At 51.0% G+C, this 16797-nt stretch overlaps 1 protein-coding gene across 1 annotated transcript in view; it reads left to right on the plus strand.

Annotated features, from left to right (window-relative positions):
- Positions 1-9726, plus strand: part of LOC139001772 (vitamin D3 hydroxylase-associated protein-like) — a 32765-nt gene extending 23039 nt beyond the window's left edge. Inside the window, exons 9-15 of the mRNA XM_070403302.1 lie at positions 657-754; positions 1047-1146; positions 1619-1662; positions 2408-2447; positions 2857-2965; positions 4529-4674; positions 9406-9726. Of these exons, the coding sequence (XP_070259403.1) occupies positions 657-754; positions 1047-1146; positions 1619-1662; positions 2408-2447; positions 2857-2965; positions 4529-4674; positions 9406-9534 (666 nt within the window). The 3' untranslated portion in view covers positions 9535-9726. The remainder of the gene's footprint in view (positions 1-656; positions 755-1046; positions 1147-1618; positions 1663-2407; positions 2448-2856; positions 2966-4528; positions 4675-9405) is intronic.
- Positions 9727-16797: the final 7071 nt, after the last annotated feature.

Raw genomic sequence — 16797 nt, forward strand, 5'->3', positions numbered from 1 at the left:
AAATCTAAGTTTGGGCTGCTGACATCATTGTGTTTTCCCTAAATTCCATGGAGAAGATGGTCTGAGAAAATATATGGAAGCGGGGAGGGGGAGGCTCACCTTGTGAGAAAGGTATCAAGATTCTGTGGCTTCTCCCTTCAGCGGTGGGGACTCAGGGATTCACTCTTAAAATTCCTTCAGCCTAAAATGGCCATAAAGATCTTCCTGTCTTCAAAATCTTCCTCCCCCTCCTCCCTTGCCTCTCATGCCTCAGTGGCTTGTCCTGGCCCTGCCTCCCCTTTGAGAACTGCTGCTTGGCCACACACGTACTATGTGACCTTGGACCACTCTTTTAACACCCTGAGCCTCAGTTTTCTACCACATGGGGCAGCTGTGCAGGTTACTGGTCAATGAGGTCACATGTGTAAAGCATTTGGTCTGAGGCTGGATCATAGTGGAGCAGGCAGGAAATAGGGCCTGGTCCAATTCCCATCACATCCCTATGAGGGAGTGGGCATGGCACCCACCCACAGGCCTCCCCTGCCCTGCTGAGGAGCTGAGGTAGAAGGAGATGAGGAGTGACGTGATTTTCTCTCCTTAGATCCTGAGGGATGTGGAGAGAAAACAGAGCTGGGTGGGAAAAGCTCCAGGCACTGACTCAGCCTCTGTCTCCACAGGTCATTCCCTTCTCCATCCCCCGGATAGAGTATGCCATGCAAAAGCTCTACACAAGGGGTGTGTTTGCCGATGGAGGGGCCACCCTTCTCGAGAAGCTGTATGTTTGATGGGACTCAGACGTGGAACATGGTGGAAATGGGGTGGGAGAGGGGACCTGTGGGTCTGGATTGGTGGGATGCCAATGGCTAATTGTGTGGCCTTAAGTCATCTATTCAGGCCTCGTTTTCAGAATGAACATGTTCCGGGTTGGTGGTGGTGGAAACAGAAGTGTTTCTTTGGATCTGACCTCCCTCTGTGGCTTATCTATGGAGGGGGAGTTGGGTGGGTGTGGGAGTCAGTCCATGACTGAAAAGCTGTAACTGATGTGCCATGTGCCTGTGGTTCCTCAGTGAGGGAGACATTGTGGACCCCTCCATGAAGGCATTAGTCACCCAGTTACGCCTACCAGACCTGCTGAAGTGTATCTTGGCCAGGATCCTGAAGTACATAGTGAGTGTGGCCTAGGATGGGGAGGGATTCAGAGGGGGTGAGGCCCAGAGAGGAAGAAGCTCAGAAGGGGGGAAGGTTGACTCAAGGAGTGGGGTAGAGTCAGAGAGGAGCATGAGATCCAGTGAATGTTGGTGGCTCAGAGCTGGATTCAAGAGCAAGAGGAGCTAAAAGAGGGGAATAGAGGCCAGAAGAGATACGTGGTCTCAGGGAGGGGAGGAAGCTTAGAGAGGCTCTGATAGGGGAAGGGCATCTTAGAGAGAGGAAGGGGTTTCACAGAAAGCAAAGGGATTTAGAGAGGGGTGAGGGCCTGAAGGAAGCTCAGGGCGGTGTGAGGTGGTAGTGGCTTATGAAGGATTGAGGGCTCCATGTCAGTGTACCAAGCAGAGTTGCTCTTCCTGGACCCCCACCCAGGGCAGGTTGGCACTGGCCTGTGGTTTCTGAAGTTGGTGGTCCCCTCTCTCCTTCCCTCTAGGAGCCCCGAACTGCCCAGACTTTGGATATGATTCGTGGAGTGAAGTGAGTAGTTGAGTCTCTTCAGGCTCAGCTCGCCAGGGTTTTGCATGGGGTGGTGATAACTGAGTGAGGGGCATTTGGTTAGAGTCGGTGTTCACTGGGGGCAAAGACAATTTAGACTTTGGGATCTAATTAGGGTTTTAGGGTCATGCCTGACACTGGGTTAAATTTAGACCTTTGAGTGGGTTTGGGATTGGGGTTTGATTTGGAGGTAAGCTCTGAGTTTAGGCTAGAATTGGGTTAGGTTGTGGTAAAAGGTTGGGTCTGAATTGAGGTTAGATTTGGGCGGGGTTGAAGTTGGTTTGAGTTGGAATTGGGGTTAAGGTTGGAACTGGGCTGGGGATGTGGGTTGAAGAGAATTCTGATTTGGGCTTGGGTTTGCTGTTGGGCTTGGCCTGGTGGGGCTTGGAGTTGAGTTGCTGGTCGGAATTGGGGTGGAGTAACATGAGGGCTGACCTGGAGCCTCACAGGTGAACAAAGGAACTATAGTTTTGGGGGGCACTTGTGAGTCCTTGTGGCTGGTGGTGGTAGTGGGGTATCGACCAGAGGATGTGTACTCTTGGGAACATTGGACAGGCAAGGTGTCTTGATGAAGGGACAAGACACAGGGTTATTCCCAGCCCATCAGCTGATGTGCAGCCTGCACTGAGGCCAGGCCCTGCCACTTGGGCATCATGCCCCATTTGTATAAGAGAAGATCCTCCCAATCTGCCCTTTGGACTCCCCAGTGTCTTCCTCATTCCTCCAGGACACCCAAGAAACTGTGGGAGCAGCACACAGCAGTGCAGGTGATGTGTGCCTGGCAAGATCTCAAGGGGCTGCTGGATCAGGGGCAGCAGAAGCCTGGTGGTGACACGAGTGGCCAGACAGGGGGCAGAGCTCTGTCCTGGCCTGCAGGGGAGGCCTGGCTGGACCTGGATGGGAAGGCTTAGTGACCTATGAGGTTAATCTAGTCCATCTCTCTGGGGCCTGGATGATACGTTGTCCGCAAATCACTGTAGTCTGAGACTCCTCTTCCCATCCTTTTACCTTAGCCCCTGGTAAGACCCTGACCATTCCCAGATGTCTCAGTCTGCCTCTCATAGCTTCGGAATTCTTCCTGGTGCTTAAGCCAACTCAGCCTGGCAGCACCTGACCTTGTCCTGCAAACAGTGACCTCTGCTGATCTTATCCCTCCTACCCCTGTTGTTGCTGCAGGAATATCAGCAAGAGTTCATAGCCAAGTGGAGGTCCTTGGACCTGGATGTGCTGCTGTCGCCAGCTCTGGACCCTGCCTTCTATATAGGCTATCCTGCCAAAGCATCAGGTGAGAGGACACTGGGTCCTGGTGGGGTTAGACAGGGAGTCCAGGACTTCTGAGTCCAGCCACAGCCTATGTGACCTTGACCTTTGTTTTCATTCACCTAAAAACATTTTTTCTCTTAAATTGAGATAAAATTCAGGTAGCATAAATTCACCATTTTAAAGTGTGTGATTTAATGTTTTAGTATAATCAGAATATTATGCAACCACCACCACTATCTTATTCCAGACCATTTCCATCACCTTAAAAAAAATATCGTACCTGTTAGCAGACATTCTCAATTTCTGTTTGCTTTAAAAATGAACTTTTAAAAGTGAATTTCCATTCGCTTTAAAAATGAAAAAAGCACAGATGCTCCTCAACTTAAGATGGGGTTATGTATCAATAAATCCATTGTAAGTTGAAAATATCTAAGTCAAAAATACATTTAACCTGGTGAACATCAGCTTAGTTTAGCTGGTTTCTGCTGAATATGTATAAGTAAAGTAAAAAAAAAAGTAATCAAACCATCATAAGTTAGGGACCATCTGTATAAGCTACATGCAATAAAATTCACAGAGTGCAATTTAATCAATTTTGACAAAGGTATATAGTGGTATCACCACCACCATAATAAAAATATAGAATAGTTCCATCACTGATCAAATTTCTCTCATGTCCCTTTGCAATTTTTCCCTAACCTTACCCTGCCTCGCCTCCCCCACAACCACTTAATCTGCTTTCTCTCACTATAGATGTGCCTTTTCTAGGATTTCATATAAACAGAATCATAAAATAGGAGGCTTTTGTGTCTGGCTTCTTTCACTGAGCATGTGCATTCACTCTTAGCATGCTTTGTGCTGCCCCATTTCTAGAGGTGTCTGTAGCCCAACCCACCTGAAATGCAGGCCTCAGCATAGGGCAGTGTCTGAGGCATCACTGGGTCTCGTGCCCAGAACAGGTGCACTGTCAGGGGTGATGTCAATGCAGAATGAAAACCCACCTCAAGCCTGGAGTCCTCTCCCCTGGGTCCCCCACAGAGGCTGCCCAAAGGCACACCCACACCGTGCTCTGCTCTCTGCTGTCTGTAGGCATCACGGCCACTTCTGTGATGCTCCGTCCCTGCACACAGGTGGCTGTGGCCATAGAGAAGTCTTTTCAACTCAGGTTTGCACTGCACACGCCAGCCATCTTGAAGCCAAGTATATTGGAGGGCATGGGCAGAATCTCTGCCACTCACCAGCTGTGCAGCCTGTGAAAAGCCATCTCTCCCGTCTGGCACCTGGGTTTCTTCATTTGCACTCAGGGAATAGTAATCCCCATTTCGCAGGGGTGGAGAGGATTCAGAGAATCAGCAATGCAGAGATGCCCTGCACTGAATAAGGCTTGGACAGTGCGATTCTCCTTCCCCAAGCCTTGTGGGAAGAGCAGGGAGTGTTTGTCAGGTGATTCCTGGGGCGATTTCAGGCCCACAGGGATGCAGTTCCGAGAAGGACCGGAGGGGGAGTGCTTACTCACGTCACATTCTTCCCCACTGGAGTCTTTGGGAGTTGGTGATTTCCTGGGCTAACCTGGGTCTTCCTACAGCTAGCAGCTCTTACCACAGCCTGTACAATATGTTGGACTTCCCTGCTGGCGTGGTGCCTGTCACCACTGTGACGCTACAGGACGAGGAGGAACTGGCCTTCTACAAGGGATACTACGGAGATAGTAATGACAGAAACTTCAAGGAGGTCAGTGTCCCTCTCCTTACCTCTCCCCCAGGAGCACAGACCAGTACTGAGTCTTGCCTCCATTGCCGGCAGCCGGTCCATCCTTGCTGTTTCAAGGGACCTGGCGTATATGGCATACTGTTCTTAATATGTTTGCTCCCCTTCTTGGCGCTATGTGTTTTAACCAAAGTCACCTCTCTGAGAAAGGTTGTTTCCCCAGGTAGGAATTTTTCCCTGAGGTTAGGGAGGTGATACAACCCCTTAATTAAGTGCCAGGCGGGTAGTTAAGCTACATAATCTTTACTCCCTGGAATGGAGATAAGAAACGCCCTAACCTTTGTAATAGAAATCGACAGGATTAAAATCGGCTGGTATAAATACGGATGTAACAAGACAATAAACGTCAGATCCTAACCAGAACCTAGCCAGAGAACATGGCAAAAGATCCTGGACAGAACCTGGCTACAGAACTTCACTGGAGAACCTAGACAGCACATGGCAAAAGAATCTGGATAGAACCTGGCTAAAGAACCTGGCGACTGAACCTGGCTGGAGAACCTGGAGAACCTGGCTGGAGAACCTAGGGAGAGAACATGGCACCAGAACTTGGTTGGAGTTCCTAACCAGAACTTCGCTGGAGATCCTGGAGGGAGAACCTCCCTATGCTGATGAACTGAAACCAGTTTCCATGTCATTCATTCTTCGCCGACTCTGTCCACACCTTTGGGGATCCCTGGACCCGCTGGGGTTGGACCCCAGCAATAGGCGCCCGAACAGGGACCCTTAGGTAAGCCCCCCGCACTCGGACAGATAGGACTCCACCGTAGAAAGAGGGTGGATAGTCTTCGTTGACTCCATCCACACCTTTGGGAACCCCTGGAACAGGATTCCCCTAGGTAAGCCCCCCCCCCCCTCATTGAGAACCCCCAGACTCGGGACAGATAGGACTCCACCAGGGTGCTACAGACCCCCCTATAGAGGATAAGTAGGGTAAGAAGGTGGATAGTACAGAACTTAATTGAGAAGATGTGCCATACTGAGTCCAAGAAAGAAGACTCTGTATTGATCTTTAGATTAAGAAGATGTGCCATACTGAGTCTAAAGAAAAAAGACTCCGTATTGATCTTTTAACACATATGCTTGCTAGCAGAGGAGTTAAGGTTACTCCCAGTCAGACGGAATGTTTTATACAAGAAGTATGTCCATGCTTTTCTGAGGAAGGAAAGGTGCCGGAAAGGTAAATGTAGAGGCATGGGAGAAGATAGGCCCAAGGAGCCTTATCCTTAACCCCACTGCAGCCTTTCCACCCCAGAAAAGTGCAGGATTGGCAAGCTCTCCCTGAGGTGATAGATCAGGACTCAGGTAATAGCAGAAAGTGCCAATCCTACTCTTAAAATGGATACAAGAGAGCATTTGGGGTTTTTCTTTTTAATGCCTGCTTTGGATTGAGTAAATGCATTACGTGCGTCACCACAATGGACCCAGAGAAGCTCCTTGTCCCATCGTTCCAAGACTTAGAGTTGCCCCAATGACAGAAAAGCGGAAAAAAGAAGAAAAGGAAGGCTATGCAAGGGACTGAGGTGCCAACATGGGATCAGCTGAAGAAGTTAACAACTGAGGCCCAACAGATGGTAGAAAAGCAAGAAGTGGAAGCTACTCTCTCAGCCAAGTCCGAGGACTCTGAGTAAATCAGCAAAAGAAACTTTCATTTAGCAGAAACTCACTTATTTCGTCAAATGGAAAGACTTACTTACAGGAGCCTGGAAGGGACCTGATGTACTTTTAACCTGGGGGAGAGGAGATGCTTGTATATTTCCACAGGATGCAGACTCACCTGTGTGGATTCCAGACCATCTAATCCGACCTTATGTCACACCACTCTCCATCTCCTCCTCATCCTCCTCCTCCCCAGTATCATCCATATTGTCCAACCCAGAGGGCACAGCTAACTCCTCCCGTACACCGACACCACCATCAAGCACGGCCCTAATGGACCCTTTGATGCAGCCCTTCAACTCGCTGACACTTTGGGAAGCCTGTCGCCAATGATGAGGACCTCTAGCCAGATCAACAAGGACAACCAAACCACCGACTTGAGGACAGCTGAAATCCCTTGACTGAAGAGACCAGTAACCTTCTACAGAAACAAGGCTCCTTGTGCGCTTCATCCACTATGTTTATAGCTATGCTTATTGTCATTGCTTGCCAGTCTTCTTCTGAGTCTTAAACAGCCCAATCTGAGAGGTGGCCACTGATTTGCATGCGCTATCATTTAAAAAATAAAAAAGGGGGAATTTGCCGGGAGCCGGTCCATCCTTGCTGTTTCAAGGGACCTGGCGTATATGGCATACTGTTCTTAATATGTTTGCTCCCCTTCTTGGCGCTATGTGTTTTAACCAAAGTCACCTCTCTGAGAAAGGTTGTTTCCCCAGGTAGGAATTTTCCCCTGAGGTTAGGGAGGGGATACAACCCCTTAATTAAGTGCCAGGCGGGTAGTTAAGCTACATAATCTTTACTCCCTGGAATGGAGATAAGAAACGCCCTAACCTTTGTAATAGAAATCGACAGGATTAAAATCGGCTGGTATAAATACGGATGTAACAAGACAATAAACGTCAGATCCTAACCAGAACCTAGCCAGAGAACATGGCAAAAGATCCTGGACAGAACCTGGCTACAGAACTTCACTGGAGAACCTAGACAGAACATGGCAAAAGAATCTGGATAGAACCTGGCTAAAGAACCTGGCGACTGAACCTGGCTGGAGAACCTGGAGAACCTGGCTGGAGAACCTAGCGAGAGAACATGGCACCAGAACTTGGTTGGAGTTCCTAACCAGAACTTCACTGGAGATCCTGGAGGGAGAACCTCGCTATGCTGATGAACTGAAACCAGTTTCCATGTCATTCATTCTTCGCCGACTCTGTCCACACCTTTGGGGATCCCTGGACCCGTTGGGGTTGGACCCCAGCACTCCATCCCTGTGGATGGGTGAGGGCAGGGTAGGATGGGTCTGGGCATTCCCAGGGTTTAGCCTTTATCACTTCTGCTAAAGTGATAACGTGTCACCCCATCCCCGAGGACACACCATTTAATGTCCAGGTCATCCTCTGTCCTTGTCAGGGGAGAATATTTTACAAAAACAGTGGTCTGCTCGACACCTCTGTAAGGAAAGTCCAATGCAGAGGCAGGAAGGGTGGATCAGGGCAAAGGCCCCGGGGTAAGAGCTTACTGGGAAACAACTGGATACCGCCCTTCTCTGGGCCTCAGTTTCTTTGTCAGAAAAAAACAGGAATAAAAAAGTCTACTTGGCAGAATTATGTTAAAGGTTAAATCAAAAAAGACTGAAGCAATTGGCATAAGGTCTTATATGTAGGAAGTGTAAATGCTACTATTATTAATTCAGAGGTGACTTACCAAAAGGAAATGTTTCTATGGGCCTATTCAATGCAGGGTCTAAAATAACAACCCTGACTTGGGTGAAAGAGAGAAAGGGAGAGAAAGAGAGAGAGAGAGAGAGAGAGAGAGACTGACTTTGAAAAGTATGCATGTGTCTGAGTAAGACATTAAGTAACTTATTTTTCTGGAAATTATTTTATTTTATTTTTTACTTACTGATTTTAGAAAGAGAGAGGAAGGGGAGAAAGAAACATTGATATGTTGTTCCATTCGTGCATTCATTGGTTGATTCCTGAATGTGCCCTGACCCAGGATTGAACTCGCAACCTTGGTATGTTGGGATGACACTCTAATCAACTGACCTACCTGGCCAGGGCTGGGAATTGATTTTAGTGGTAGAATTACCAGTGGAACTGCTGAGAAAATAATAATAATGACACTATCTAGTGTGTCTTGAGCTCTTCCTCTGTTCCAGGAGCTGTTTAAAAGTGATATATAGAGTGCAGCCATAGTGGCTCAGTTGGTTGAGCATCGTCCTGTGCACCAAAAGGTGGCCAGTTTGATTCCTGGTCAGGGCACATACCTGGGTTGCAGTACAGGAGGCAACTGAGGCAACCGATTGATGTTTCTCTCTTACATGGATGTTTCTCTCTCTTCCTCCTCCCTGCCCCCCTCTCTCTTTCTCTCTAAAATCAATAATATATCCTCAGGTGAAGATTAAAAAACAAAGACAGGCATTCACAACAGATGGCTATTGTTGTGTTGGCTCTTGTCATTTTTCTATTTGACAATCTAAGTAAGAGATAAGAGGTCAGTGCCCCTGACTAAATAATCGGGTATTACACGCTTTAAAAATTCTTGCTGCACACTAGTGTGATGGAAAAGTGCTGTCATAAAGCAATGAAAACATGTTTGAATTGCTACAATTATGTTTGGATTTCATGGCAGGCACTCAGGCTCAGCCTCATGTTCCCGGGCTTGTGTTTGGAGTCAAGGCACCTCTTTCACTGCAGAAGTGTAACTAGGTTCTGGATCAGGGACTTGCACATTCTTCTTTCCTGTGCTAAGGACATGGGCTGGATACTTGGTTTTATATTTCATTGTTATAGTCAGCTCTTTGCACAAGGAACAAGTTTCACCCTGGAGAATTGTAGACAAAGTCAGAACAATTTTTCCAGGTTTTACCGAGAGCTGAGGAAGCCTGGAACTCTGAGATCCAGGAAATCTCTATCTTAATCTGGACTGGAGATGAGATATTTGGATTAATGCATACCTACGGGAGGTGAGGAGGGGTGGGCAAGGGGCTTGTGGGCAGGAAGCAGGCTCTGATTTACAGACACTCTCTCTGAGCAGGCGGTGGAAGGATCCGTGGGGCTCCCAGTGGCTGTGCAGTGCATCACTTTGCCATGGGAAGAGGAACTCTGTCTTCGGTTCATGAAGGAGGTGGAGACCTTGACCAAGAACCAGAGGGAACCCAGATGAGAGGCTATTTCTTTTGGAGATCTTCCTACATCCTTATCCAAGTCTGTTCCCAATGCCCCTTCCTTCTCATGAGTGCCATATCCACCTCCTATCTCCTCTGGAAGCCCACCATATTCCTTTTCTTTGTAGTTTTTTTCTGTCCTTGTAGGTGCTTCATTGGTGGACTCAAAGCCACTCAAGATGGGGATCAGGTTGAAGGTCTCAATAAACATTTCTTACTGGCCAGCCTTGTGATTTCTGATCTAGGTGGACTATAGCCTCCTGACGGCCTTCTTCCTCCAGCTGTCTTCCTCCAGCTCAGTCCCCCAGATGCTATCCCAGATTGCAGCAGAGGGGAACGAGCCCCAAACTGAGAGGCTGCAGGCGTGGGTTCAAGTCTTGGCTCTGCCACTGGCTTGCTATGCAGTGCTGGGCAAATTCCTTCCCCTCTCTGGGTCTGTTTTCTCACCTACAAATTGAAGGAGGTAGATTTGATCACTTAATTATTCTGTGAGCTGTGATTCCTAGGTATTTCCGTGACAAGCACTTGCCACGGCCCCCACTGGGGTCTAGAGAAAGTTTCAGAGAGCAAGACCAAGGAAGGGAAGCCTAGTCAGAGCACACCCTGGGTTGGGACCCAGGCCTCAGCTCACAGTCTGGTGCTTTGCCCACAAAGTGCTAATTTCTTGGTGTGACCCACAGCACCTCCCGACGTCCTACATGTCCTCTGCCTTGGCTCTGCTGGAGCACAGCCTCCCTCATTTCCTCAAACGGGAGCCCTCTTGGCAGCAGGATGCGCTCTGCCTCTGTTCAGACTTTCCTTTTAACCTGAACATCACCACTGTCCTTTCTGTCCTGGAGGAATTGGCATTTGTCCTTTGTCAAATGCCAATTCCTCCAGGAAGCCTTCTTTGATCCCGCCAACTCCATCATGACCTTCCCTTTATCTGATCTCTTGAGATCCTCCTGTATCAAAACTTACCCTTCCTCCTAGAAGGTAGCTCAGTTGATTAGAGCATTGTCCCAACACATCGAAACCTACCCTTCCCACTCCTTTCATCACCGGGTCTTATCGGTGTGGGGACAGTGGCAGCAATGAGGCAGAAGCACTACCTTGTGTCTGCAGTGTGGAAACCGCAAGATAGCTGCCTGGACCAGGCCTGTTACCGCCGTTGGGCCCATAATTTGTCACACAATGCAAAAATCACTTTTGAAGAAACATGCCCATTCTATTTCCAGTTGCTTGTTCCAGACGGACTATGCAAATGCACTGAGTGGCCAGATTATTATGACCATCCCATCAGTACTTCATTGACACTTCCAAAAATAGTGAATATTTAAAACTTCCTAAGCAAATACTCTCAAGGTTTTATTATTATTATTATTTGCAGAACTAATTCACTTCATTGTACTGATGGGGTGGTCATAATAATCTGGCTACTCATTGTAAGAAGCGTTTAATGGAATTTCTGAAATGAAAGTTAGTCAGAAAAACAGATTTTAGATAACTTTTATTTATTCTCTAAGTACATGAAAACTAGCATCCAAAAGCATTCTTCAGTATTTATGGAGTAAAGACCTCATTAGAATGAATAACTGAAACCTGCCTACCTCACAGTGTGGGTCTGAGAATAAAAAATATATGAAAGTACAGAGAATCTACACTAATAAAAGAGAAACATGCAAATTGGTCATCACTCCCCTATGCCCACCAGCCAATCAGGATGAGTATGCAAATTAACCCAACAAAGATGGTGGGTTAATTTGCATATGCAGGCACAAGGCGAAGACTGAAGGCTCCAGCTCAAGTGAAGACTGAAGACTGAAGACGACTGAAAACTGAAGAGGCTTGGCTTCTCTGCTACGGCCGGAGCGAAGGCCTGGGTCCCGGGTGCCAGAGAAAAACCGGTGCCAGCAGCCAGGGGAAGGAAGGCCTATTGCACGAATCTCTTCGTGCAACAGGCCTCTAGTATATTATAGAAACCATATACCTAAAACCTATATGATTTTATTACCCAATGTCACCCCAATAAATTAAAATATATATGAAAGGTTCTTGTAAGTAGTAAAGATATACACTGAGTGGCCAGATTATTATGACCACCCCATCAGTATTTCATTGGGCCACCTTTTGCCTTCAATACTGAGGCAATTCTTCTTGGCATTGACTCCACAAGATGTTGAAAGGTGATGTGAGGAATCTGACACCATGCCTGATGAATAGGACTGTCCAGTTCTGTGAGATTTGATGGTTGTGGAACCAGCTGCCTGATGGCTCTTTTAACTTCATCCCACAAATGCTCAATTGGATTGAGATCTGGTGATTGTGGGGGCCACCTAAGCAAGGTAAAGTCTCCCTCATATTCTTGAAAGCACTCCTGCACAATACGAGCACTGTGGCATGGCGCATTGTCTTGTTGGAAGAAGCCATCTCCATTGGTGTACGCCATCAACATGATAGGATGAACTTGATCAGCAATGATACTTAGGTATGTTGTGCTATTCAGATGTTTATAATGGTCTGTCCCTCTAGCAACTTCAGCACGAAATTATAGCTAATTTGCCTACAAACATCAGGTGGTCATACTAATCTGGCCACTCAGTGTATATGGACAAAAGGAAAACACACACACACACACACACACACACACACACACACACACAACTTCCCCTTCCCCTATCCCATTCCTCTTAGTAGTCCCACTTCCAGTCAACTAGGAAAACCAGTGAACTCATCGCCCCTTGTGCTTGACAGCACAAACCTTCTGGAGATAATATCTCAGTGCAAAGGGATTGAGTCCATCCATCCATCCATCCATCCATCCATCCATCCATTCAGCCAGCCATCCAACATTTGTTGAAGACCTCCTCTGAACACAAATGGTGGACTTTCAGGCAGAAAAAGGCCTGAGCTTAATTAACTGAGTTGAAGACCCCAGGAGTCACACTAGAAGGGCAGCCCTGACTCCACTTAAAATAGAAGAAACCATCTGGGGTGTCCAGGTGCAGGGTGGACTGAGCTACTGCTGCTGTCACTATGGCCTCCATCCGTCTCCAGGCTTTACCACAGTCTGAGACCTCTGCTGGAAGAGCCTCGGGGCTTACCCTCACTCAGTGAGCAGGGCTCCTGCTCTGTTCTTCCTCCCCTTTAGAGGGAGGTCTAAAAGGTTCAGAGATGGTGGGGTAGCGGGGAGCCAGGCAGAGAGGTTTTATTTATTTTTTTACCTCAAGTGCCTCCTGCCTCCTTTCCCTGCGGCTTACTGGCTGTAACAGTCTGGGCACCAGGGGGCAGCATTGAGCTTCATACAGCCCAGACATTACTGCACTGCTGCCTTTTAATTAGATCCACTGTTACCAGGACTTTTTCAGTCGGATCCTTGTCCAAACTCCATTGTGAAGATGGGGACACTAGAGGGTGAAAAACTAAAGATAGGGGGACACAGAAATAAGCCAGGTGCTTTGACTTGGTAAAACATTTGCGTATTTTAGGAGATAGGGGGTGGAATTCTATTTTTTGGCTGAAATTAGCCTGGAGAAAATACCAGATACCAGGCTAAGGGACTGAGTAAGCCCCACCGTGGGGCCAGAATTCTCTCCAGGCTGGGATTTGTCTGCTTTCTCTTGAGCTGACATTTGGGGTCCACATCTGCCTTCCTCCCCAACTCCAGCTCCCACACTGACCTCTAACCTCTTACTACCTCCCAGCATCACCTCTACCTGGTCTGTGTGACTGTAGGCAGGGCATTGGCATCCTCTAAGTCTCTTGCGTAGGGGCCTCTCTGAGGCCCGTGTGTGGGTGCACATGGGGCCTCCAGGGACATGATATCCCCTGCGACCCCCCTTCTCCCTCTAGTACTTCCACCTGGGAGGGCTTGGCCTGGGTGCTCATATACCCAGGCTCGGCCTTCTCGGCGGCCCTAGGCAAATCTCCCAGCTTCTCTAAGCCTCCGTTTCTTCTGTAAAATGGAAATAATGATGGCATCTGTCACAGCCTCAGGATGAGACAGATCCACAGAAGGTGAAGGCCCAGCGGAAGATGACCTGGGAGTTGCTGTGGGGTGAGAAGCGGGCATGGTCCGGGTGTCTGTCCAGCATTCACTGGAAGAGCCAGCTCCTCCTGGGAAAGCCTGCCTGAGGGCAATAGAGGACTTCAGCTCAGGAACAGGGAGATTCTCAGGGCCAGATGTTCTACCAAGGCCATGGCGAGGCCCCGTGGGAAGGGGGCACCTTGGGTTCTAGTCTCCTTTCTGCGCTGTGGCATATGGGTAAGGCCTATCCCCTTTCTAGGCCCCAGTCTCCCCTTTGGCTGCAGGGGGAAGGACTGTCAGCATGTCTTGCCCCCCACCCCACCCGCTTCATTTCGAAGGCTCTGCCAGTCGGCCTATCGTCGTCCCCTGACCCCGCACCCCTCGCTGGCGCTGGGACTTACCGGCTTCTCCACCCCACCCACCGCACTCCCATCTCGTCACGTAGCCAGGCCCACGAGGGCCCGACAGACCGACCCTAGCGGGGGCGCCCCCTCCTCTCCCGCGCACGGACAGACAGACGGCCGCGGCGGAAACCCGCCCCGAGTCGGACTCCCTTTCCAGCAGCCCGGCCGCTGGCTCCGCAAGGGCCGCCCCGCCCGCCGCGCTCCCCGGGCGCCCGCATTAAAGCGCATATGCAAGCCATGAATTATCACCTGAAAGGAGTCAATTACCGGCTCTAAAAACCAGTGTCTGCGCCGGGAGCGCCCCGGGCCATCCGCCTATTTACGGAGCGATTTCCCCCGCCCGGCCTCGCGAGGGAGAGAGAAGGGGGAGACGGAGCCGGAGACGGGGAGGGAGAGGCTAGAGAGAGGGGGACAGGGGCAAAGAGCCAGAGACACAGGGAGTCAGGGAGCCAGGGAGAGAGACCGGGAGGGACAGCGAGACCGAGATGAGAGCCAAGCGCACCAGGCGAGGCAAAGGCAGCTGGGGTGTCTCTTCCAGAGCAGCAGAGAGGGAGCCCTGTGCCCCCCCGCACCCCCACCCCCAGTGTTGGAGTGAGGACCCTAACCTCCAGGGCCGAGGGAGCTGCTCTGCTGTCTCTCGGGCAGTGGAGCTGGGGGACAGACCTGGGGCTCAGGAAGTGAAAAGGTGGGGAGCATAGTTTTCAGAGAGGCCTGTCCTAGCAGGAAACTGGGAGCCGGCTGCGGGGTTGTCCAGTGTGGGGTGAGCTGAACAGCGTGGCCTTGAAAGGAGGAACGAGGGAGGGAGGAACCAAGGGAGGATAGAGCCCGAAGGGGGGAGAGGGGGCTGGGAGCGTCTGTGCGTCTCCTCCGCATTGAGAGCGAAGTGGTGACACCAACCCCGTGGGCTCCGTCCCGTCTGCCCCCCAGGCTCTCAGCCCACTCAGTAATTCTTCTCTGCCAGGTCCCTGCCCCTAGCACAGCCCCGGGGTGGCCCCTCTCAGGTGCCTCCGGCTGGGGAGAGGTGGGCGTCCTACGGTGCCCGCGGCGGCAAGGTTCTCCCGGAAAAAGCTGCTAAGCAGGTTGCGGGCATTAATCAGGTCCGCGAGCCCAGTCTGTCTCCGCTCCCAGTGCTCTTGGTTGGCCTTTCCCGCAGGGGCTCCGGCTGTCCGCGTCTTCAGGGAGTTGGGGCTCGGGGGTGCGCGCGGCTGAGGCGGGGCCGGGTCGAGCCGTGGCGCCGAACCGCTGCGCTCGTGCTTCTGAGGACGCCCTCGGGAAGCAGGTGCCCCTCGCGTCCCCCCAGCCGAGCCTCACGCCCTGCGCGAGGACGCGGGAGCTACCCCAGCCCGGCCGCCAAGCTGGGCCTTGACCGTTGCGCGCCCCCAGCCGCGGGCCCGTTGCCCGGCAACGGCGCGCTCCCGAGCGGGCCTGCGGCCGCGCAGATCACCTCCCGCTCCACCCGCGCAGAGGAGCGCGGATCCCCGGCGGATCCAGGCCGGGTTTTGCGGCGAAACCGGCGAGTGCTGATTCTTGTGTCGCTAGTGGTCTAGGCAGCTCCGAGCGGCGGGCGATCGTGGTGCTGGACGAACTGTGGGCCGCGCTCTCGGGCGCCTCCGGGGCTGCCCTGGCCTGCTGCTTGGTGGCGGCGGCGGTGGCCCTGCGCTGGTCCGGTCGCGGGAGGGCGCGGGGCGCGGCGGCCCGGGCGCGACAGAGACAGAAAGCGGCTCTGGAAAGCATGGACAAGGCGGCGCAGCGCTTCCGGCTCCAGGAGACGCGCGGGGTCGGGGTCCGGGGTCGCCGGGTGGGAGTACCCCCGCAGCACTTTCAGCTGCCCGGACGCGCGTGTGGGGGTTGGGGGGAGACAGCGCAGGTGTGTGGGCAGCGCAGGTTTGTAACTTTCGCAACCCTTTCTTGTTCAAATGCATTCCGAGCTCTTCCTGAGCCAGGTAGGGCCAAGGGGAGGAAGGGAAAGGAAAGAGACAGGGAGGTAGTTTTGGAAGGCCATCACGGCGCTAGGTCCAAAGAGAAGCCTTGCTCCGTGGCAAAAGAATCTCAAGATCACTTGCCGGTTAGAATGCCAAAACGCTGGCATGGGAACCGATAGGATGCCAGGGTTAGGACTTTGGAATCGCTGGCGATGGCCAAGTGAAAGCGGAGAGCTTACAGTTTACACTCATTGATTTGTGCGTTAGGAGCCAGAGAAGGACTGGCCCAAATGCACCCGGGATTATGGACAGCCAGCCCGACTGGAATGGAAGTCTCCCCAGCTCCTACCGCTCAGGTTGTGGTGGCCGGCTCCTGACAAGCCCCTTCCGTGAGCAGGTTTAGTTCCAGCCCTTCGCTGTGTGATCTGTCAACAGCTCCCTCTAGATCAGATCAGTGTGTGTTTGGGGGTGGAGGAGGGGCTTAGAAGAGAGGGCTTTCTCTCCGAGTATATGAGACAGAAATCAAAATGCTAAACGGTGGCAGCTGTATGTGCTGAGGGAGAAGAGACTTGCCAGGAGTGTTTGTGAGGGTATGTGTTTTGATAGGATTCCCATCTGACAGGTAGGAAGGCAGCCCAGGTGATGGGGACAACAGGAGGCAGGAGGGTGTGCCTAGGTGGAAGACTGGTAAGGAGTCACAGAAAATTGCATGTCACAGATTCTCAGGTGCAGCAAGTGATTTCTGAGTTGGAGTCGAGCTGGGACCAGAACCTAGATGTCCAGTGGGGCTCTCCAGCCTCATTCCAGCGGAGAGGGGCAGTGGAGAGATATTAGGAAAGGAGACCCGACAGGCCCGGGGTATGGCCTTCATTGTGGTGAGGTTTTGGCTAGATGATGAATTCACTCCATACCATTCCTGGGACAGCAAAT

The sequence above is a fragment of the Myotis yumanensis genome, unplaced genomic scaffold (assembly GCF_028538775.1).
Source record: "Myotis yumanensis isolate MYYU_CA2020_CCGP unplaced genomic scaffold, mMyoYum1.0.hap1 SCAF_2, whole genome shotgun sequence".
NCBI lineage: Eukaryota > Metazoa > Chordata > Mammalia > Chiroptera > Vespertilionidae > Myotis > Myotis yumanensis.